This window comes from Emys orbicularis, chromosome 1 (genome assembly GCF_028017835.1).
Source record: "Emys orbicularis isolate rEmyOrb1 chromosome 1, rEmyOrb1.hap1, whole genome shotgun sequence".
Classification (NCBI taxonomy): domain Eukaryota; kingdom Metazoa; phylum Chordata; order Testudines; family Emydidae; genus Emys; species Emys orbicularis.
The window spans coordinates 75137897-75163227 of NC_088683.1; the positions used below are offsets into that span (position 1 = coordinate 75137897).

The window sequence follows — 25331 nt, forward strand, 5'->3', positions numbered from 1 at the left end:
GGGGTTCGGGAGAGGGTGGGGGGGCCAGCTCTGGGAGGGAATTTGGGTGTGGGGTGCGGGCTCTGGACTGGGGCAGGGGGTTGGGGTGTGGGAGAGGGTGAGGGGTGTGGTGCTTACCTCAGGCAGCTCCTGAAAGCGACCCTCACACCCCTCTGGCAGCGGCTCCTAGGCAGGGGGGAGGGGGGGCTGGGGTGTGTCCGTGTGCCGCTGCCTGCAGGCATTGCCCCCGCAGCTCCCATTGGCTGCAGTTCCCGGCCAAAGGGAGCTGTTGAGTTGGCACTCAGGGTGGGGGCAGCACATGGAGACACACACACACACACACACCCGGGACCGCAGGGACATGCTGGCCGCTTCTGGGAGCAGTGCGGAGCAAGGGTGGGCAGGAAGCCACCTAAGCCACAGTGCGCTGCCGGTGATGGCAGAAGAGACCGGGCCCCCCCGGGTCCTTTTAAATCACCCGGGGGGTGGCAGGCAGGGCTGGGAGATGCTCTGGGGGAGGTGCGTGGGGGTGGCAAGTAGGGCCGGGGGAGAGACCCAGCCCTGAACATTGGTAGAGATGGGCCCCCGGGCCCTGAATATTCCTGGAGCACAGGCACCACAGGCCCATATAACTCGCCGCATCTGTCCAGTTCTGAAGGGCAGCATTCAACTGCAGAAAGCATCCTTTTTTTTCCCTGCAGTCCCCTGCCTCTTTCACTACCTGCCTTCCAACTTATGCAATAAATGAAGCAGAGGTTCATAAAACAGTGTCCTTTACAATAAAATCCCAATTCATCACCACCTCTATTCCATCCAGTGCACTGAATGAGGCAGTGGTAGTTGTGAAAAAATGTAATTAAAGACTGTATCATAGTTATGATTATGTAATTAAAGACTATATGACAATGCATATGTGCAAGGGGGGCAAGTTAAGATTACACAGGCAACCTTAATTCTGGCATTTGCTAATTTTTGAGTGCTTGACTTTGCAACCTTACTCATGTTTTTTAACATAGTTATTTTGTATGTAATTTTCTAGTTTTTTCTAAAAAGCAAATGGGAAAAAATAAGAAAAAAACACATTGGTAATCATCAGGGTTGGAACCTTTAGTTCCTCTACACAGACTTCAGCCACTTGAGCTAACAGAGTAACTGACAGCAGTAGTATTTTGTTATCTTCTGTGTGGAGCAGCAGTAAAGAGGGATGAGACACATTGTGCTATTGGGTTTCACAGATCTTTGCAGACAGCAGAAAAATGGTGGCAACTCGGAAATCTTGGGTTCCATTCCAGGCTCTAGAGAGGATTGTGTTCTAGGGGGCACACTCTCTTCTAACCATTCCCCAGAAGCATGTCCCCTCTACCCTGTCCCTGTCCCAGTCCTGTCTCTTCCCCATTCCTGGCACCTCACCCCTGCCTCATTCTCCTCATCTAGCCAATCACAGTCTCCTTGCCCAGTAAGTCTACGTCTCACCCTCCGGACTCTCAGTCCCAGTCTCCTTGCCCAGCCATTCCAAGTACCTGGGGCTGGCCCACAGCTCCTTGCCCACAATTTCTTTGCCCAGCCGGTCCTAATTCCTCCCTTCTGGCTCCTCATCAGAACTCTCTCTCTCCCTGTCCCTGGCCTCAAGTCACACACCTCCCCATCTGTTTCTCATCACTGCTGGCTTCAAGTCCCAATTTCAATTCTCGGGCTTCTCATCAAATGTCAATGTTCCCCCATCCCTTGCGGCTCCTGTTCTAGTTTCTTTGCCCTGCCACTCCCAGTTCTGCTCCCATACCCTGCTACTTTGTCAAATCTGCCTTGCCAATTGTCCTTCCCCATGCCAACTAGTTCTCAGTCCCAGTCTCCTTGCCCCATCAGTCCCAATCTTCCCCTGACTCCACATCCAATCACAATCTACCCCAACCTACTCTCTCCCAATCCCCTCATTTCCTCCCCAGCTCTGTCCCAGTCTCTCTTGTTCATCCAGTTACAGCCCCCCCTCCCATTTTAGCTCCCAGTTCAAGTTTACTCCTCTGAACTGCAGTCCCAGTCTCCTTGCCCAGCCAGTCTCAGTCTCCCTACAACTCCCCATCCCAGATTCCCTCTCCCACTCCCTGCCAATCTTCAGTTTGAGTTTCTGCCACATACTGCCCCATTGGGCGCTTCATTCAAATCAGGCAGCTTAATTCTCCAGGCTGCCTGGGCCATCAGGTGGATCACTGAGGGCACAGGACAGAGAGTCTCCCTGCTCTCAGCTCAGCTGCCCCAGATCTGGACCCAGCATGGCCCACTGTAGTCCAGAGCTGCATTCCAGGTAATATCTTACTCAGCCCTAAGTGGGAACATGACCAGTGCATACAGAATGTTTGGGGAATTTAGCTGTCAAAATCTAAGAATTCTCAATACGTGAAATGGGAACAGCGAACTCTGGCCACTAGGAGCTGCAGGGGGCTGTGACTGCAGACAGTGTGTGTATGTGGGGGGAGAGAGAGTGGGTTTTTGGGGGGCTGAGAGCATGTCAACATGCTGTCTTGTAAGTTCAGACAGCAGCAGACCTCTCCCTCCTCCCCTCCCCCCCCGCCTCTCTCTCTCACACACAGCATTCCACAGTAACGGCTTGCATGCCAGCTGTCAGAAACTGAGCTTTGAAAGGGCATTTCCGCATTCCTACAGGAGTTCAAAACAATGACAAGAGTGGCCACTTGACTTAAGGGGACGTTTCCGGAGGCCAATCAGAGCACAGTAATGCAACACCTCGTTCACAATGACGCCCGGGCATTGTAGCCAAAGCGCAGCAAACGTTATTCCTCTCACCGAGGTGGAGTACCAGCAGCGCTGTAGCTGCGGAGTCAGAGCACTCTACGTGCCTTGCCACTGTGGACGGGTAGTGAGCTAGTGCGCCCGGGGCTCCTTTATTGCGCTATAACTCGCAAGTGTAGCCAAGCCCACGGTCTTTACTCAGACGTTTGCTTGATAATAGCTACAGCTAAAAATTTACCATCAATGAGAGTCCTAAATTACATACAGGACAACTTAATTATCCAGAAATGAGATAACCTAAGCCTTAGAGAAGCCATACTAGATCTATTTCTTACCGATAGGGAGGTAATGTCTGAGAATCTGAAATAACAATGGTAGTATTATAGTAAGAGAAGTGATGCAGTTACATGAACATTGTAAAAGTCTGGACAGTGCACTAAAATGCACTCAAGAGAACCATCTTCCACTGCCAGGAAGGATGACTTACATGACTTAGTTTGTAGGGTTTTTCCATCTCTAATATTTCTGAATCTGCTGTACGATGCAAAGCATTACATCTTTCAACATAATTAGCTTAATGGACTATCCTCAGCAGAATTTCAGATGGAAAGAAGGCTTAGGACACTTCTGTGTGTGCTTCTAGTTCAATTTGAGCATACTGTGAATAACCAGACTTGGAGAAATTCCAAAGGAAAGATGCTGAAACAACCCAATACCAATAAATAACTACGATGGTATGAGTGGAACAAAAAATAAAATAAAATAATTGGGACTGAGCATAGGCAGAAATTTTGTTCAAGAGCTCCTAGACATTTGGACCACCTGAGATCAGAGAAATATTCCAGCCATATGTAGTGAAAACTCTGAAAGGTCAGTAGAGTAGATGTCAAGCATTTCTCTGCATATCTTCCAAGGCAGCCAGAAGTGTTTCCAGAGCTTACCAATCCACTGAGTGAGTCTTCGTGACAAGTGTGAAACATCACCTCGAAGCCATAGGAGAGTGAAAACATGATCTGAAAGATTAATTCCGCCAAGGCACTTGAGCTGTAGAATACAGAGACTGTCTGTATGTAGATTTTGTGAACATGCTTCAGTTACATAGTTTTAAAACTGAGATAAATTAGAAGATTTGAACCTTCTTCCTGAAATGTTTATGGTGACATCCTCAACTCAGGATTAAAGGTGTAAAGACAGGAGAAAAGTGGAGTTAAAGATTGAAAAAATATTGTTGCGAGTTATCCAGCTCTGAGAAATACTGTAAGACAGGTTTAATAAAACGGGTGTGTTTTGTTCTTAGTATTTTATACTCAAACATGATGCCTGTGACAGTATACAATACATCAATATCACATCCTGCTTCTGATTGTATTTGCCATGGCATACTGTCCTTGATAATATCTTACTATAATTAAAGGTACTTCCAGTTATCATGCTTGACAGTACTGCAAACAGTATATGCCTATGTTACAAGTAGTATTTGAATAATGGCTTTTATAGGATGTGAAGGTCCCTATCTATCACATTAGACAATGCTAAAAGGGTGAAAAGGCGGTAGGTATAAATGATTAGTGGAAACGAATATAATTCCTAGTAAGGCATGTGTAAAAGAGTCTCTCTGGGGTATCTCTCTAGCTGGATTGGGGCCCCTTCAGGGCCGGCTCCAGGCACCAGCTTACCAAGCAGGTGCTTGGGGCGGCCACTTCGGAGAGGGTTGGCACGTTCAGCTGTTCGGCGGCAATTCGGCGGACGGTCCCTCACTCCTGCTCGGAGCGAAGGACCTCCCGCCGAATTGCCGCCGCAGATCGCGATCGCGGCTTTTTTTTTTTTTTTTTTGGCTGCTTGGGGCGGCCAAAACCCTGGAGCCGGCCCTGGGCCCCTTGCCATGCTCCGTTACCACCACAGGCTCAGCCCACTCCAGGCCCAAGCCTTTTAGTTCTTGCAGTGGGCACTGCCTTTACAGATCGTCTTGCTTTGTTCACAGGTGGGGAACAGCAAAAGTTCAAATTCAACAGAGAACAAGCCCCTTTTGGAATCAACAAACAGAGACAAGGTCAGTGGCACCCCCTAACTGTTGGGGTGCCTCCATAGCAGCTTTAGTGCAGTCCTTCTGGACAGGTAGCTAAAGGAGTCTCCCACTGCTGGGCTTGCCCCTGGTTTCACAGACTCTTCACAGAGCTGGGGAAGTCTCTGGCATAGGGTTCCTTCTGCTGCTTCAAGAGCCACAGCCTTCTCAGCACTTCCCCCTTATGGGTAGCAGCTTCCTCCTTTTAAAGGGGGCGGGTCTCCTTTAGTACACAGAGCCTCCTTCGCCCTTTCCCTGTCACTGTGGGGTTTATGCAGCATGTTTTTAGAATCAATCAGATATGAAACTGCATTTTTAAATCGCGTTTACTGTCTGTGACATGGCAATGGTGCAGAAGCTCTATTTATTTGTAGCCCTTACACTGAATACCAGAAAGTGCAGTATTGTAGTCTGCTCTCACCCTTCTGAAATAAGTTTCTTTTGCCACTGAGGTCACGTACTAAATTGAGTCTCTACTGTTGCAGTATTCAAAGTAATGGTCTCTGAGGTTGCTAGGATACCGACTAGTGCACTGAACTTTCTGACCGATCATGCCACACTTCATACCGATCTCCTCAACATCTAGATTATTTGTAGCTGCTACTGTCACATTCCAAAGCCTTCAATGTTGTAATGAATATGTGGGTTTAACCCTCCATAGATGCACATGTAAAACAAGGATTCTCAGATGTTTCCATTGTTTTCTCTGCTCTAATATTAGCAAGAGTATAGGTCCCCAGCTTTATTCAACCTGTTATTAGGCGCTCCAGTTTTTAATATATTTGGATGCAAACTCTAGGATTTACAGAATCTGCCTTGTACAACTCTGGGAGTCTATAGGCCCCTGACATAATAAAATCACTAGGGCGTATTTGATGTGAATTGAATTTCAGTATTAAACTCACTGGACTGGCAGGCTCCTATATTAAAGAATAAAACTGCTGAGGGAATGATCCAGACATAGATTAATAAGGGAACTTCAGGCCAAGATGGAAGTTTGTTGGCTGAACTCTGCAGAGAGCCTGTCATATTGCCTGTCTGCTCAAACTAGTACTACTAATCTCTCATTTACGGAGGCATACAAAACGTAACTTCATGTCCTTTTCTTGGTAGTATGATACTAGCAGCAATATGAAATAGTTTATTGGGAATTCAGGTAGTAGCAGGAACTACTTTTCTCTGTTCTGTGGTAGTTTTGTACTTGCTTACATTCACCTGGAAGATCTGAATTTCTCCTAAACTCCTTAACTCCCCTATTCTGGCCTGTGTGGGTTTTTCCCCATAGGATGTAAAACAATCAGGGTCAGATTGTACCACTACAGAGAGATACTCAGGTGGAGTAGGGGCCAGGAAATGCTGCAAGGTTCCTGTAGTCCGTTGAGGGAGTGGCTCCTCCTCCTCCAGGCCTGTGCGCGGCCAATCCACCCCTCTACATCTCCGGGGATCGCCTGAGGTGGGGAATCAGCGGGGCGATGGGAGATATGAGCTCATGGCCTGTGGTCAGGGCTGAACAATAAACACAGAGCCCCAGCCCCTGGTTGGGGCGGGGCAGCAAAGAGTCTCACCTCAGGCCTGTACTCAGGTGGGGCTGCACGCAGTTAATGAGCCCAGGCTCTGGTTCAGAGCAGGGTGGGAAACAAAGTCACTCAGCTCCAACCTGCACTCAGGTGGTGCTGCAAACAAAGTCAGTTAACTCAGGCTTTCCTTCAGCTAGCCTGAGGGAGGGGGAGACTGCCACCCAGTGCTTGGGTGGCACAGGGGACGCAGGCCCTCCCACTCCACTGCGTCCCGGCCCAGAGCCCTAAGGGTGGCAGAGGGGTCTGCCACCGCATCAGCGGGGATTCAAGCCGCAACATGCTGACTCACCCTCTGCCAGCGTTGCAGCCAGACAGGGGTCTACTACCCCTGGGGCACTTCCACACTCCCACTCCTGGGGTACCTGCTGGTCTGGTGAGGTAAGGTGATTGGCAGGGGGCCTCAATTGCCAGCAGAAGCTCTGTCGGGGTTGGGCCAGCCGGCGGTCTGGGCCAGCCGTCTATCTCCTGCAGGGTCGGGTCGTCCCAGGGTCTGGGTAGTCCGGGCCATTCATCTGCTTCCTGTGAGGCCGGGTGGTCCGGGCCAGTCGTCTGCTTCCCCTGGGGTCAAGTCAGTCCAGGGTCCAGGTAGTCCGGGCCAGTCGTCTGCACTCTGCGGGCCTGCGGCCACTTCCCAGCGCAAATACTCGGGGGATGTGTGTGTCCCCTCCAGTGGCTGGGCCCCTACCGAGCTTCCAGGTCCCGCCTTTATACTTCTGGCTCTGCCCCTTGGCTCCCAGGGGCAGAGCTAGGGGTAGGGCTCCACCCACGAGGGGGTGGAGCCGCTCTCTTCCTCTGTGTCTGGGGAGCGCCAGTCCAGCTTACTACAGTTCCCCTCACTGAGTTTCCTCTGAATTCTGTAAGGAAGTTGGGAATGGGGTTTTCCTAACTCCCTGTGCCCCAGCCCCTCCATGTTCAAAATAGGGCTTGCAGGAGAATATGCCATAAAGCTGTCATTGCCCTCTTCCATACCCGCTGCCCAGATCTCCTGAAGCAGAACGGACAATAGCAACAATAGTTTGTGTTTCTATGAAATGTATAACTTCTGTTCTCTAAGTAACCAGCTCCAGTGAATGTTTGATCAAAGAATCTTGCTGTGATGACACAGCACCCACCAGACAAAGGCTGAGACAAGAAAACAGAGCTACTGGAAATATTGGCTGCCTAACTGACAGTTGATTACGCTGGAGAAGAGATATTTCCTTTATTTTTCTGTAGGCTGGAAATCCATAGGGTACTGCAAGCTGTTAATAATGCTTTGGCTACCAATACAGGTAGCTTTAATGGATTTCCCTGCCAGTGTACTGAATGTGATTGCAATGAAGCATGAAACAACCTCTTTTAATGACTTAGACTAGTGCTTGCCCAGAGCTGATATTACATTTTTAAAAGACATCCTGGTCTTTCACTAATTGAACAGCTACCAATACACATTTGAAAATGAGTGATTAATTAGAAATGTCTGAAAACTAATGGGCATTGTACATTAGCAAATATTACTTAATGTTCATTGTGTAAACTTCATGCAAAAAAGGTACTATAGAGACTATTGTTTTGAGGACATTTCCTGTCAGTTGGCTTTCAGTGAGTAAATAGATATCCTTCTTTTTCTACAGCTGGGATGACAGCAGCTCAGTTAGTAGTGGCCTCAGCGACACTCTTGATAACCTCAGCACGGATGACCTGAACACGACCTCATCTGTCAGCTCTTATTCCAATATTACTGCTTCTTCAAGAAAAAACGCTCACACTCAGGTAAGTAGCTTTTCATTGCTGCCTCTTACCATACCCTTTCAAGTGCATAGTACACCAGCAGGGCCGGATTAACCCATAGGCTAATAAGGCTATAGCCTTAGGCCCTCCTATTTTTAGGCCCTACTGGTCAGGCAGGGGGCGCGGCCAGGCTGGCTGAGGAGGGGTAGCGAGTTTACTCATGCAGCCTTGGTGGAGCGCTCCTGCCAGGAGGAAAGGCAAAGCCAGTACTGCAGGAACAAACTACCAGGTATCAGGTTAACAGTGGTGATCGGACACTAAAAATCCGGTAACCACAGGAACCCGTGCCAGCCATGGGTGTAGTTTGCGCAGGCATTGTCTCCTCCCCTCACCCAGGTCCCCCCACACCCGATTTCTCTGGAGCTCTGCTTACCTGTCAGGGAGGGAAGAAGATACCTAGTTGACATTAACATAGTCCTCTTTCCAGGGGTGGCTCTATGTATTTTGCCACCCCAAGCACGGCAGTCAGGCGGCTTTCGGCGGCGCTCCTGCGGGAGGTCCGCCGGTCCCACGGCTTCGGCGTACCCGCTGCCGAAGCTGCAGGACCGGCGGACCTCCTGCAGACATGCCGCCGAAGGCTCCCTGACGCCCCCACAGCAACCGGCAGGCCGCCCCTCGCGGCTTGCCGCCCCAGGCACGCCCTTGCCTCTTTCAAACAGGCTATGTTCAGATAGCTATTATGGCAGCTCTACTCCAAGTGGGGAACATCCCCTGGCAACAAAGAGTTGGTGGGATCCTTGCTGCAATCAATGTACACCACTGGTGGAGGTAGCATAAATGGGCTGCAGCGCAGGGAGAAAATTGGCCTGTTTTTTGGGGGGGTTTTTTGTTTTGTTTTTTTTATAAAAGAGGATTAACAGTCACTTCATGGATGGAGGGGTGGCAAAAAACTTTTAAGAAAAGGATTTTGTTTAGCATTTTTGCAGATGATGCAATTTGCTTTAAAAATGTATCTCTACATGTTTTGTCTTTGAGAAAAGCTCTTGGAATATTACAGTCTCAGTAACATCATCATCAACAAAAACTCTCTGCTGAAGAACTCTGCAGCATTTGGATGCATATTTGCTTGGGTTCTTTGTACAAAATCTGTTTTCCTGCCAAAAGCAAATGCAAACATAGTCAAACCTTTTATTTTTTTATGCCTCAAATACCATACATTTCAAAAGCAGCTAATTATTACTATGTGCTGTCACAGGGTATTCACTCATTGCAGGTGGCGTCTCCTCTTGGCTGTTCTGGGAATTGGCTCTCTTACAGGTCTGACACCTTCCCTTGCAGTTTCTCAACCTATTGTCCTTTTTCTCACTCTGTGGCCCCTCAGTCACTCCAGGAGCTACAGCTTCCCCTTCATGACTCAGCCCTCCAGCCAGGTCACTATGTGGTTTCCCCTGTCAGGGTATAGAGTCTCACTGCACCCATTGTCCAGGCAATGCCACTCTGTCAGTGGTTGATGGGGAAACCAAGCCAGCTCACTACTCCAGGTTCCAGCCCAGGGACCCTACAACACACAGCCAATGTCTGCTCAGGCCCAACTTTGCTGCTTTCTCCCTGGACTGCTTCCTATTCCGCTTCCCAGAGGTTTTCTGCTTCACCCTTCTCTTTTCTGGGTATGCCCTTTCCTTGGGCCAGGCTCCCAGGATCCTAGTCTTTTCCCAGCTCCCTACTTCCCTCTCTAATGCACAGAGATTGGCTGGAAACTTCCTCACTGCCACGCCCTCTCTTTTCTCTCTCTCTCTCTCTCTCTCTTTATGGTGAAACAGACTTGCCTGAATAGTCTGTAGCTGCCACCAACTATAATTCCTCAATACTTAGGAGTTTATAGCCTCTTGCTCTGCCCTGTGTCTTTCAAGTAATGTAACAGCACCTTTCAAATAATATTCCATTTCCTTGACGTTTTTACTATATCACATCATGTACTTTTTCCCTTTAAGATGTTTAAATTCCTCGAAAAGCTTTTCCCTTTCTTTTTCAAAGCCCCTACATACCCATAGAAGGTGATCTGGTTTTCTCCCACCCTACAGAGCACACATATTCCATCTGTGTGTCTTTTTATTAAAAAAAAAAAATTTTGTTTAAGCCAAAATGGCCAGTCAGTACCCTAAACAGAAGCATTCATTAGTTCTATCCAGGCCCTGAAATATGTCGCAATCCTCAAATCTAGAGCACAGTTCAAAACATGATCTTCCTCTTTTTTCATTAATCCATTTTATTTATTTATTTATTTATTTATTGCCATTCCTCTTTTAAATTTGTCTTTGCTAGGCCTTTGAATTCCTGTTTACTCAGGGGTATCTCTGCATCAATCCTTCCATTTTTTACAGTGTTTTTAGCTGCTTTGTCTGCCATTTTGTTCCCTGTTATCCCAAAAAGCACTGGGATCCAAGCTGATGCTACATGTATCCCCATCTGTACTAACTCTGTTATTAGAAATATAACTTCATTGATTAAATCACTTCTACATACTGAGACATCCTTTTTTATCACCATAAGGCCTGAGATTGAATGTGAAAAAATGACTGCTGCTTCTGCTGGGTATACATCCCAGATCCAATTTCATGCTAGCATTACAGCTACATAGTCAGATATTCTTTTGGATGTATTAATTCCCAATATTTGTATATAATGTGCCATCCCTATTCTTCCTGCTTTTCTTTTTTGGACCCATCTGTATATATTTGACAAAACCAACTCCACTTTTCATCTGTAGACTGGTATACTTCATTTTTAATACCCACTGTCTCTTTTTTTTACCCTTAAATTTATAAAATTAATCTAACTCCATATCTGGACATGTGACTTTCCATCCACTAAAAATGTTGACTTCATTCAACTTTTCCTTGTTTTTCAACTGCTGCATCACACTTTTAACTCAAATGGTATGTGGAATTCTAACTTTGTGTGCTGTAGTTTGCCTACCAAATTCCCAACGATCCTCATAAGTTTGTTTGGTACTTTCATCATTGCAGTTCCCAGTAACTTTGGCCCAGAAAGTTAGATCCAGTAGTTTAATTCGTAGTGTAACTGGCATTTCACTAGAAACTATCTGTAGCGCATATAAGTGTTGTAATAAACACAGCACACGCAATTCATAGTGCCTGGGCTTGTATTAAATCTAATTTTTTAAGTTCTGATTGTGATGCTGACCCAAAAATTTAGCAGCTGTAGTCAATAACTGGTCTGATTAAGGCTCTGTATACCATCAGCAATGTTTTCCTATCCATCCCCCTCACCCCCCGCAAGTAGTCCCAGCAAGACTTTTAAGCAGGTTAATCCTTTCTTTACATTTATCTTTAACATAATTTATATGATCTTTCCAATGTAATTTAGCATCAAATATTACCCCTAAGAATTTTAACCTTTTAACTATGTCTATTTGTTCTCCAGACAGATACAGTTAACATTCCTTTGTAATTTTCCTTTTTGTAAAGATCAGTCCTGTGGATTTAGCAATGAAAAACTTGAAACCCCATGCATTTCCCCAATCAGAGGTCTCGCGTAACATTTTGTTGATTCTTTTTTCTGCCACCTTTATATTCCTTCTCTTAACGCACAGAGCACAATTATCTGCAAATAGAGTGACGCCTACACCCAGCACTTCTTTTTTTTGGGAGATCATTTATCATAATATTAAATAAGGTTGGCTGATAACACTTCCTGTGGTGTACCATTTTTAATATTATTCAGCCTAACTTTCCCAACTCTGACCTGCATGGTCCTTTTACTCAAAAATTCTCTAATCCACCCATATGTTCTTCCCTTTATCCCTGGTGCATGTACTTAGTACAATAACCCTTCCCTCCATGGCATGTCATACACCTTTTCAATATCTAGAAAGACAGCTATCATGAAATCTTTGTATCTCATACTTTTTTATATTTCAGTTTCTAATTTAGCAATGTGATCACTGGTGCATCTTCCTCTCCTAAAAACCACTCTGTGCCTTATCTGTAATGTCATTGTTTTCCAAACAAACAACCAATCTTTCATTCACTATTCTCTCCATCATTTTATGCAGACAGGATGTAAGGACAATTGGTCTATAGGTATCCACTTTTGTGGATAATTTGCCTTTTTTTTTTTTTTTGTATTGCAATTACTACTTCGTGTTTCCATTCAACCAGTGTAAGTCCTTTTGTCCATATAGTGTTAAATAGTTCCAAGAGAACCCTCAAACTGCTTTCACAGGCATATTTAAACATTATGTTATGTACCTTATCTTTACCTGGGGATCTAGTTTTGCTGATATCAGTAGCTTACTCAAGTTCTCGCATACAAAACCATTAATTCAGTATAGTATTTTCGTGTTTAGAAACATAGAATCATAGAGTTAGAAGGGACCACAAGGATCATCTAGTCTAGCCCCCTGCCAAGATGCAGGATTTGTTGCGTCTAGACCATTCAAGACAGATGGCTATCCAGCCTCCTTCTGAAAACCTCCACTGAAGAAGCTTCCACTACCTCCCTAGGCAGACTGTTCCATTGTACTACTGTTCTTACAGTTAGGAATTTTTTCCCCTGAGATTTAATCTAAATCTGCTATGCGGTAGTTTGAACCCATTGTCTCTTGTCCTGCCCTCTGTGGCAAAAGAGAATAACTTTTCTTCATCTTTTTTATGGCAGCCTTTCAAGTATCTAAAGACCTCTATCATGTCCCCCTTAATCTCCTGTTTTCCAAACTAAGCATACCCAGTTCCTTCAGCCTTTGTCATATGGCTTACATTCCATCCCTTCGATCATCTTGGTCGCTCACCTCTGGATTCTTTCCAGTTTCTACATCTACATCTCTACATTCTTTCTATACGTTGGTGATCAAAACCGGACACAGTCCTCCAGCTGAGGCCTAACCAGCGCTGAGTTGAGCAGTACTATCACCTCCCATGACTTGCATGTTATGCCTCTGTTGCATTTGCTTTTTTTGCAGCAGCATCACATTGCTCACTCATGTTGAGGTTGTGAGCCACCACAACTCCCAGATCTTTCTCAGCAGTGCTGCTGCCAAGCCAGTTATCCCCATTCTGTATTTGTGCATTTGGTTTTGCTTCCCTAAGTGTAGCACATTATATTTGTCTGTTGAACTTCATTTTCTTGTCTATAGCCAAGTTCTCTCATTTATCAAGATCCCTCCAAATTTTAGCTCTATCCTCCAAAGTATTGGCAACCCCTCACCCCCAATTTTTTGTCACCTGCAAACTTGATCAGTATGCTCTCTATACCTAAAACCAAGTCATCAATAAAGATGTTAAACAACATCAGACCCAGAACAGATCTTTGTGGATCCACACTTGAGACCTCCTCAAATCCGACATCATTCCATTAACTGTTACTCTTTGTTTGCAGTTGTTTAACCAATTATTTATCCACTTAATTATAGTTCTGTGGAGCCCACATTTCTCTAGCTTACTTATCAGAATGCGTGTGGGACTGTGTCAAAAGCCTCGCTGAAGGCCATATGATGTCCACCACATTCCCTCTATCCACCAAATCAGTTACGAAGGAAATCAGACTGGTTTGGCATGATATGTTCTTAGTAAATCCATGCTGGCTGCTAGTGATTACCCTTCATCCCCCAGGTATTCGCAAATTGAATGTTTTACACATTGCTCTAGAAGCTTCCTGCTTGTAGAATGAAACATCCACTTCCTCTTCCTGATTTGGTGGTCTTTAATAGACTCCCACCATAACATTGCTTCTGTTCTTTTCCCCTTGTTATCCTCACCCAGAAACTCTCAGTAGGACTGTCACTCACTTACTCTTGGACCTTAGAGCAAATGTATACATTCTTGATGTACAGTGCAACACCTTCTATTTTTTTCCCATTCCTGTCCTTTCGGAACAAGCTATATTCCTCAATGCTGGTACACCAATCATGGGAGTCGTCCCACCAAGTCTCTGTGATTCCAATTAAATCATAATTTTCTTCATATACCATGACTTCCAGTTCATCCTGCTTGTTCCCTATACTCCTTGAATTTGTATACGGGTCTCGAAGATATTTTGCAGACTGCCCTGTTGCTTTCCTTGTTCTTCTTTTAATGCAGTTGTGATTTCTAGACCCTTCTCCAGAAATTAGCCCCTTCCCCTTGTCTTCGTTACTTGAGCCTAAATGTGCATTGGCTGGATTTTTGTCACCAACCTCCATAGCACCTAGTTTAAAGCTCTCCTTATCAGGTTAGCCAGACAATGTCCAAAGCTGCTCTTCTTAGTGTTTGATAGATGGAGGCCATCCCAGCACAGTAATCCACTTTCCTGCAACATCAGCTCATTGTCGAAGAAGCCAAAGCCCTCTTGCCAACATCACATGTGTAGCCACGCATTTACTTCCATGATTTGATGGTCCTTGTCTGGGCCTTTTCCTTCAGCAGGGAAACCCCAACTACATAATAGATCATGATTCTCTTCAATGAGAAACATCTTTTAATCTGGTGGAAAACTTCACTTTGGTTTTCATCATTACTGACACCTCAGAAAGCTTGTGCCAAAACATCTGTAGTCTCATTATTAGAAATTCTAACTATGTTGTCAGTCCCAATAAGACCTGGGATAGGGCTACTCTTAGTCGCAATTCCATTCATTCTTCTAATTTGCCTGTATATTTCTGATGTCTTGATATCTTTGTTTATTGACCCTTAGTACATCCTCCAGCACTCTTTCTTTGATTTTTTAAAAATAATTCTTTGTGCTGTTGCCTTACTTCTTTTAGACTTCATTAGAGCTTCACCATCCATTGTATTTTTTTTTTTTTTTTGCTTTATTATAGGCTTTGTTCCTTTCTTTAACTACCATTTTCCACTCTTCATTCCACTATGGAAGTGAGCTTTTAGTTTTGGGTACATCAATATCCTAGGTATGGTTACAGTAGCTGTTACTATTGATCCCTTTGTTACATTATTATTGAAATTCTGTCATTACTCATACAATGATTATTCACAAATTCAGTACATTTATTTGTAAATAGCTCCCAGTCAGTGTTCTTAAAATTCCAGGTGGGTAATTTTCTGTTAGCTTCAGTCTGACCTTGCTCTTGAAAAGTAATAAATATAGGGAAATGATCACTTCCAATTCTTTATTCCTTATATATTTCCTAGTTGTATTTACTGGAAATATCTGCTGTTATAGTTCCTAGGTCTAAGCAGGTAAAACTACTATCTGCTGCATTAAATCTAGCTAGGGTGCCATCATTTAAAACAACCAATGAACTTTTCTAAGCATGTGCCATTTTAATCAGTTATCCACTATTTATTATGACAATTTACATCACCGCATATAATATATGGTCATTTAGCATTCTTCACTATTTATTGTAGCTCCAAGCTTCCCAATTTCTCCCGTGGATTATAGATATTATAAATCCTTAAAGAAATATTACTCTTCTGCATTGGGATCTCAATAGCATTATATTCTAGGCTTACTTCTTCATTCTCTACTGCTATGCAATTTAATATTTCTCTTATGAAAGTAGAAACAGCTCCTCCTCTTCCTAGTTTTCGGTATTACCTAAAGGCAGTATACCCTGGAATTATAAAAGCAAGCTTTTCAACCAGCCATCATTTCCTGGATACATATGACATCTGGCTTAGTTTTCGTTTCCAGGATATTTTCTTTTAGTTCTTGACCATGTGCTATCAGACTGTGGCAGTCCAACAAAAGATTAAGGTCCCCATTCTAGTCATATTTCACCAGTAACTTCATTCAAAATTATATGAATACTGTCCACTCACAAGTTGCTAATATACAAGTAGTTTTCTACTGCCCTAGCCACAATTTTCATTTTTTTTTCTGATTTTTTCCCAGTTTGTGAAGTACAATTAATCACCTCTATCACAGTGGTTCTCAAACTTTTTTTTTCGCGGACCACTTGAAAATTGCTGAGGGTCTCGGCAGACCACTTAATGATCTTTCCAAATGTTGTTTGTACCATTATCTAACTATTGTAAAGCAATTTGGATAAAAGCCCTACATATAAAAAACTTAATAATTAACGTCTTTTTGTTCTACAAATAAAAACACACAACTCATATTTTAATATCAGTAGTCTTACCTTTCTAATGTGATGGATGTGCCCTTTCTCCCCTGCCGTGGCAGCCCTGAGCTGGGGCTGGAAAGGAGGGGGGTCTCTTCCTTGTACCCCCGCCGCTGCCCCCGAGCTGTGGCTGGGAAGGAGAGGGGGTCTCTCCCTCTCTCCCCGGCATAGCAGCCACAGAACTGAGGCTGGGAAGGAGGGCCATCTCTCCCCGGCAGCCACAGCCCTGGAGCAGGGGAAAGTCACCTCTTTCTCTGGCCGCCGCAGCCCTGCACGTCCCAAATTCCACCCCCCCTTCTCACCCCACACCCCCCCACCTAACCCCTATTCCCCCCCAAGGCCACCACCTCACCTTACATGTGCGTCTTCTCTAGGGTCCAGTGTCCTAATTAGTGGAGCCACGCTGACGCGGCTCCATTAATTAGGTGGATGGCCCTTCATTCTCTGGTGTGCGGCCGCACAGGTGCGCACCTTAGAGGGAACCATCAGCGGACCACCTGAATGGAGCTCATGACAACTGGTGGTCTGTGGAGTACAGTTTGAGAACTTCTGCTCTATCATAAAGGCAATAAACTAGGGCTGGCTGTCGATAAACTGCAGTTAACTTACGTGATTAACTCAAAAAAATTAATCATGATTAAAAAAAGTTATCATGATTAATCGCAGTTTTAATCACACTGTTAAAAAATAGAATACCAATTGAAATGTATTAAATATTTTAGATGTTTTTCTACATTTTCAAATATATTGAGTTCAGTTGCAACACAGAAAACAAAGTGTACACTGCTCACTTTATATTATTATTTTTAATTATAAATATTTGCTCTTTAAAAATAATAAACAAAAGAAATAGTTTTTTTCAATTCACCTCATACAAGTACTGTCATGCAATCTCTTTATCAGGAAAGTGCAACTTATGAATGTAGATTTTTGTTGTTACATAACTGCACTCAAAAACAAAACAATATAAAACTTTAGAGCCTGAAAGTCCACTCAGTCCTACTTCTTGTTCAGCCAATCGCTAAGACAAACACGTTTGTGTACATTTGCTGGAGAAAATGTTGCCCGCTTCTTATTTACAATGTCACCTGAAAGTGAGAACAGGCGTTCACATGGCACTTTTGTAGCCAGCATTGCAAGGTATTTACATGCCAGATATGCGAACCATTGCATGCCTCTTCATGCTTCTGCCACCATTCCAGAGGACATGTTTCCATGCTGATGATGCTTGTTAAAAAAATAATGTGTTAATTAAATTTCTGACTGAACTCCCTGGGGGAGAATTGTATGTCTCCTGCTGTTTTACCCGCATTCTGCCATATATTTTGTGTTATAGCAGTCTTGGATGATGACCCAGCACATGTTGTTCATTTTAAGAACACTTTCACTGCAGATTTGACAAAATGCAGAGAAGGTACCAATGTGAGATTTCTAAAGATAGATACAGCACTAGACCCAAGGTTTTAAGAATCTGAGGTGCCTTCCAAAATCTGAGAGGGACGAGGTGTGGAGAATGCTTTCAGAAGTCTTAAAAGAGCAATACTGTGATGCAGAAACTACAGAACAGTGTCCGGCCCTCCCCTGATTGACCATCGGGCGCACCAGGAACTGCTCCGCCGAGTAGCCCTCAATCTGGGGTTGCAGGCGGAGGAGACGGTAGAGCAGGAGGACCCCATGGTTGACATCCTAAGCCCGGAAGGCCCCTCCAGGATCGCACTCCCGCTCATAAAAACAGTACAGTCTAACTATAAGACAGTATGGCAAACACCGGCCTCCAGTGCACCAACTGCGAAAGGCGTAGAGAGGAAGTACTTCGCCCCCTCCAAGGGGTTCGACTTCCTCTTTTCTCACCCAACACCCTGTTCGCTGGTCGTCTCTGCGGTCAACGAACGAGAGCGGCATGGCCAGCAAGCTCCGGCCCCCAAGGCCAAGGAGGCAAAGCGCTTGGACTTATTTGGTAGGAAGGTCTACTCATCCGGGGGCCTCCAGTTGAGGATCGCTAACCAACAAGTGATTCTGAACAGACACAATTTCAATTCTTGGGCATCAGTCTCCAAGTTTAAGGACTCCCTGCCCCAGGGTTCACAACCCGAGTTCGCTGCCTTAGTGGACGAAGGGAAGGCAGTAGCCAAAACCTCTCTGCAGGCCTCCCTTGACTCCGCGGACGCAGCTGCCAGGACAATCGTGTCAGGAGTGGTGATGAGGTGCTCAGCATGTCTACAGGCTTCCGGCCTTCCCCCAGAGGTGCAAAACACCTTGCAAGACCTCCCGTTCGAGGGGTCAGGTTTGTTCTCAGACCAGACGGATGCCAGATTACATAGCCTCAAAGACTCTCGAGCAACCCTCAAGTCATTGGGAATGCACACCCCAGTGACACAGAGGAAACCCTTTAAGCCCCAACCACCGCAGAGGCAATACCACCCTCGTCCTAGACAGGAACCGTACCGCAGAAGGGGCAGGGATAACAGGCGTAGACGGAACAACACGCCTAACCAGGGCCAAAGCCAAGGCCAAGGCAAACCGCAGCTGGGAAATAAGCAAGGGTTTTGAAGCTGCGATCGAGGGCAACGTACCAACCCTTATACCGGATTCTCCCCTATGTTTCAGGGACCGCTTGTCCCATTTTTACCGTGCTTGGTCCCGTATAACATCGGACCGCTGGGTCCTTCGCACGGTGGAGGTGGGATACACCCTTCAGTTCTCCTCGCCCCCTCCCTTCCACCCCCCATCCCCGTCCCTCTTCAGGGACCCCTCTCACGAGTAACTCCTTATGCAGGAGGTGCGGGCCCTCCTCAATGTAGGAGCGGTGGAAGAGGTCCCTCCGGACCTAAGAGGGAAAGGGTTTTACTCCAGATATTTCCTTATTCCCAAAGCAAAAGGGGGCCTCCGTCCTATTTTGGACCTCCGCAAACTAAACAAATTTTTGGTCAAGGCACGTTTTCGTATGGTCTCCCTTGGCGCTATTATCCCATCCCTGGATCCGGGGGATTGGTACACTGCCCTCGATATGAAAGATGCCTACTTTCACATCGCCATCCGCCCGGCCCACCGGCGGTTCCTGCGCTTCACCATCAACCAACACCATTTCCAATTTGCGGTCTTACCCTTCGGCCTAGCAACGGCCCCGCGAGTGTTCACGAAATGCATGTCCGTGGTGGCAGCCTTTCTTCGAAAAAGAAAGATGCGGGTATACCCGTACTTGGACGACTGGCTCCTCGCGGGCATGTCAGAGGACGAGGTCCGCTCCCACGTGGCACTGGCGTTACAGGTGTTCCGCAAGCTCGGTCTACTGGTCAATGTACCCAAGTCCTCACTGATCCCCACGCAGAGACTGGATTTCATAGGAGCAGTCCTGGACTCGGTGGCGGCACGGGCAAGTCTTCCAGTTTCCAGGTTCCTGGCCATTCAAAGGGTCGTAAGCTCCATCCAACAATTTCCCAAGACCACGGCCAGATGCTGTATGCAACTCCTGGGGCACATGTCGGCTTGTACACACGTAGTCAGACATGCCCACCTAAGACTCAGACCGTTACAATTGTGGCTAGCCCAAACGTATCGCCCCAACAGAGACCCCTTGGACCTAGTAGTGACAATCCCAGCTTGAGTGTCGAACTCCCTCCGCTGGTGGCTCGATCAGCAGCAAGTTTGCGAAGGGGTCCCTTTCGCCACACCACAACCCATCCTGACGTTAGTGACAGATGCATCGGACCTGGGCTGGGGGGTGCACCTAGGGGACCTGCGGACCCAGGGCTTATGGTCCAGGGAAGAAAAGTTGCTCCACATCAATCTGAAGGAGTTAAGGGCAGTTCGCCTCGCCTGCCAGACCTTTCACGCTACCATAGAAGGCCACAGCATGTCAGTTCTGACGGACAACACTACCGCCATGTTCTACATAAACAAGCAGGGCGGGTCCCGATCCTCTCCCCTCTGTCACGAGGCGCTCCTCCTATGGGACTTCCGTATAGCCCATTGAGTCCAACTACTGGCAGCATATCTCCCAGGGGTCCAAAACGGGTTAGCAGACCGCCTCAGCAGGTCGTACCACATGCACGAATGGACGCTGAGAAAGGACGTCCTGCATTCAATCTTCCAGAGGTGGGGGTTTCCCCAGGTGGATCTCTTCGCCACCAAGGACAACAGCCAATGCCCTCAGTTTTGTTCATTCCAGAACCTCAGCCTGGGCTCATTGGCAGATGCCTTCGCGATTCCGTGGGGCGGGAGCCTGAGGTATGCCTTCCCACCATTCCCGCTCATCCACAGGGTCCTGCTCAAGACCCGCAGGGACAAGGCGACAGTCATCCTCATCGCACCGGCGTGGCCACGCCAGCATTGGTTCACGACCCTGCTGGAACTGTCCTTGACTGCCCCGATTACCCTACCCCTCCATCGCGACCTCGTCACGCAGGACCGGGGTCGCCTACTCCACTCGAACCTACCGTCGCTACATCTCACGGCGTGGTATCTCTCTGGCTAAACGATACGGATCATAGGTGCTCCCATCAGGTCCAGCAAATTCTTCTTGGTAGTAGGAAGCCCTCCACAAGAGTGACCTACCATGCCAAATGGAAGAGATTCTCTCTCTGGTGCGAGCATAATCTCATACAGCCTCTCCGGGCCTCCATCCCATCAATACTGGACTACTTGCTGCACCTCAAGCATCAAGGGCTCGCCCCCGCCTCAATTAAAGTGCATCTGGCCGCCATATCGGCGTTCCACCTGGGAGAGTTGGGGGTTTCGGTATTCTCTAACCCCACAGTAGTTCGATTCCTCAAGGGGCTGGAGAGGGTGTTTCCCTACTCGCACCCGCTGGTCCCTGCATGGAACCTTAACCTGGTCCTAACTAAACTCATGGGACCGCCCTTTGAACCCCTAGCCTCTTGCTCCCTCATGCACCTCTCATGAAAGGTAGCGTTTCTAGTGGCCATCACATTGGCTAGGAGGGTATCGGAATTGAGAGCCCTCACTTCAGAACCCCCTTATACAGTTTTTTATAAGGATTAGGTGCAACTGAGGCCGCACCCCAAATTCCTTCCTAAGGTGGTCACGCAATTTCATATGTTCTTCCCTAAGCGCCATACGGACCCAAGCCACCGCAGCCTGCATACCCTCGATGTCCGTAGGGCCCTGGCGTTCTGTCTGGAACGGACCAGGCCATTCCGCAAGTCGACACAACTGTTCATTGCCATTGCGGAGAGAATGAAAGGCCAGCCTATCTCGGCTCAACACTTGTCAGCATGGATTGTGCTTTGCATCCGCACATGCTATGAGCTCGCCAACGTACCAGCCCCGGAGATCAGGGCTCACTCGACTAGGGCCCAAGCGTCCTCGGCGGCTTTCTTGGCGCAGGTTCCACTCCAGGAAATCTGTAAAGTGGCCACTTGGTCGTCGGTACATACGTTCACAGCCCATTACGCAATCCATCATCAGACCAGAGAGGACGCGGTGGTCGGCAGGGCTGTGCTTCAATCAATTGTTCCTTGACTCCTACCCTCCTCCAATAGTAAGCTTGTGAGTCACCTAATGTGTAATGGACGTGAACAATCACTCGAAGAAGAAAAAACGGTTACCTACCTTCTGTAACTGTTGTTCTTCGAGATGTGTTGTTCACGTCCATTACACTTCCCACCCTCCTTCCCCTCTGTCAGAGTCACCGGCAAGAAGGAACCGAGGGAGGGTCGGGCCCGCAGGGATATGTAAATATACGCTAGAGCGGGGCACCGCTCTGGCGGGAGGGAGGGGACCCTGCCGGCCCGACGGGAGCCGCTGAGGGGAAAAGTTTCCGGCGTCCGTGCACGCGGCGTGCGCACACCTAATGTGTAATGGACGTGAACAACACATCTCGAAGAACAACAGTTACAGAAGGTAGGTAACCGTTTTTTCTGTTGGTGACATCTGACTCAGATGATGAAAATGAACCTGCATTGGTCTGCACTGGTTTGGATCGTTATTGAGCAGAAACCGTCATCAGCATGGACATATGTCCTCTAGAATTGTGGTTGAAGCATGAAGGGACATATGAATCGTTAGCACATCTGGCACGTAAATATCTTTCGACGCCGGCTACAACAGTGCCATGCGAACACCTGTTCTCGCTTTTGGGTAACACTGTAAACAAGAAGTGGGCAGCTTTATCTCAAACGTGTTTGTCTGAGTGATTGGCTGAACAAGAAGTAGGATGGAGTGGACTTTTAGGCTCTAAAGTTTTACATTGTTTATTTTTGAATGCAGTTATTTTTATACATAATTCTACATTTGTAAGTTCAACTTTCAAGGTAAAGAGATTGCACTAGAGTACTTGTATGAGGTGAATTGAAAAATACTGATTCTTTTGTTTTTTACAGTGCAAATATTTGTGATAAAAAATAAATATAAAGTAAGCACTGTACCCTTTGTATTTTGTGTTGTAATTGAAATCAATATATTTGAAAATGTAGAAAACATCTGAAAATATTTAAATAAATGGTATTCTATTATTGTTTAACAGCGCGATTAATCACAATTAATTTTTTTAATCACTAGACAGCCCTACAATAAACCTTTATTTTCGTCATCAGTAGTAGATCATCACCTATACCTTCTGCAGTGTTTATCATATTCTTTATAGAATGAGGCTGTGTCTGCATGTTTTCCTGTGCTGATTGTCTTGTCCTTCTCCACCTGATGCTTTGAGAGTCTCCTTACAGCTTCCGCATAAGATATGTTATTAACAATTTTTGTCTTGTGTATCTCTTTAGCTTGCTTTGCCATGATACACTCTCTCTATGCCAGACTGTCGTTACCACTGCAGTTGCTACATTTGACCTCTGTTCCCTCCATACCATTTTCATAGGAGTGCTCTCCCCTATATTTATCACATCTTGTTTTCCCTTTACAAGCTGCAGTTGGCACTTATAACACCTTAAGGCAGAGATGATATATGGCTTGGTTCTTTAATATCTGAAACCTTAGTGTTACTTTCTCAGGTAGAGTCCCTCCCTTACATGTAATCAGTACAGCTATTGATGGCTTGCTTTCTCCTCCTCGTTTAATAATTAGTCATTGACTTTAACACTTTATCTTCTCCTATGCTTATGGTTATCTCAACATTGGTCAGCTCTAATGACACTCCATATATTACCCCATTTTTTCCAGTCAAATACTTTGGTAGCTGCAACTTATTTTAAACTTTCCCTAAATTTTAGTTTTTAGCAGTTTGTCAGCTTGTTCTTTATTTTTACATTCAACTAAAAGATCACCATCTCACAGCCGTAGACAACCTGTGCCTGACAATATTGGCGAGCATAATGTAAAGTAGGGGCCATGTGACTGCCCCACATGTAACCTCTGGGATGAACCTTCCAGCCCCACATCCTTGGGACAGGGCAGCCAATCCTGCCAGCTTCTGGGGGTGGGGTGGGCCACAGGAGCAGGGTCAATGTGCCTCTGGGGCAGCTCAGGGAGACTCATAGCACTAGTGTCTTCCTGAAGTTCCTGCACCCTCATAGACACCTCATCAAGGGGAGGGGCGTGGCCAATGCTCCTACCTCCAGCTGAGCAGAGGGAGCCTGCTGCCAGCACCTTCCCCAGCAAACCCCAGCTCTGTGGACTGCTGCGCTCTCCCCCCCAGAGTTACCTGCCCCTGGAGTGGGGGGGGGGTCTGTCCTTCTCCTGCTGCACCTCCCCCAGCATGCTTCGGACTTACTTGGCCCGTGTCTCTGACAGCCGGGTCCAGGTGGGAAGCGGAGAGGGCGGGACAGAGTCACTTCTCATGCCAGCTGAGGGTGGCCAGTCAGGGTTTCTGCCTCTGTGCAGCACAGTGGGTATCTGCGAGAGAGCCCAGCTTGGGAGGCAGTGGCAGCGGACTGCCCCTCTGCTCCCTGCCCAGCCCAGCTGCCAGGGAGAGGGGCCAAGTGAGCTGGAAGTGCCAGGGGTGCACAGCAGCAGAGAAGGCTAGAGCTCCCCTCCCCCCGCCAACAGGCTGAGCAGAGCAAGCCATGCAAGGGCAGCTCAGCACTCAGAGAAATCGGGTGGGGGGGCACTTGACCCCGCACCCACCCCATGCATCGCCTCTGCTCGCAGCCTCCTCACTCTTACAATATTCCCTCTGCTTTTTCTTAGTCCAGTCAGCTACTTTCACAGGGTTAGCATCACCTAATCTTATTTCTTTGGCTAGGGATCTTACACTTACAACCATTTGGTTTATTTCCTTCCTCAGCTTTGCTTTTTTTTGCTGATATCATCTGCTTCTGCTTCTACTCTTTCCCCCCTATTTTGTTTCCATTCTTCCTCAGGAATAGACTCTTCTTCAGTTTCCAGAATAACATCATTTGGGGTCAGAAAATTCTCCATCTCCCCCCAGCCCTCACCCTTTCTGTTGACACCTTCCTGGCTTTATATTAGCCCAGTTCACACCTGTTCAGCAAAGCTTCATCTTCCAATCCAGGGTTGCTTCTGCAGGTGTGGCCTATCACACTAATTGGCCCTTTCTCAGCTTCCTTAACCCTTTCAGGGCTGGTCTGGGGTGAACACTCCATCACATTTGCCATATAATTATTATTAATCTTGTATATTACAATATTGTCTAGGGACCATACAAGAACAGAGCCCTATTGTGCTAGGCACTGTACGAATACAGAGTAATAGATGGTCCCTGTCTCAAAGAGTTACAGTCTAAATATTCAAGACACAGGGGAGAAGGGGTAGAACCCACAAACAGAGAAAACAGTGTGATGACACTAAATGTTGTGTTAGTCCCACCATTTTGTTGTTGTTGGGGGTGCAGGGGTTATTTAGGAGAGGATTAGCTGAATGGAAAGACAAGGGAAAAGAGAGGGGTAAAGGGAACAGAACAGGAGAAGTGACTGAGGGGAGGAAGGTATGAGGGGAAGGTGTGGAGTGAGACTGCGATGAAGACACTGTGAGGGAGGGGCAAGTAGGGGTTGGAGCTGCTTCCGTAGTTGCTGTGCTGGCTGCGGTCTCTAGCTGGCTCTTCCCTGCAGTGTCCTTCCCCAAGATCACATGGCTGGGGGAGGAGGGGTGCTGCTTGCCCACAGCATGTGTTTATGTCTTCCTTTCACAGTTCTGGGCCAAGGGGTACTGGTGGAGGGATGCCCTCACATGGGCCTCATTTTAAACCTTCCCCTCAACCCCCCTCGTGTTCTCCACCCGCAATGGTGCAGTACGTGATTCTGTAGCTGCT

The 25331-nt window shown here is 46.7% G+C and overlaps 1 protein-coding gene across 2 annotated transcripts in view; it reads left to right on the plus strand.

Annotated features, from left to right (window-relative positions):
• The window catches only part of NAV3 (neuron navigator 3), a 363920-nt gene that overhangs the window by 267385 nt on the left and 71204 nt on the right, over positions 1-25331 (plus strand). For both annotated transcript variants that reach the window (XM_065423439.1, XM_065423440.1), the window contains exon 13: positions 7977-8115. In XM_065423439.1, coding sequence (XP_065279511.1) covers positions 7977-8115 — 139 coding nt within the window. The remainder of the gene's footprint in view (positions 1-7976; positions 8116-25331) is intronic.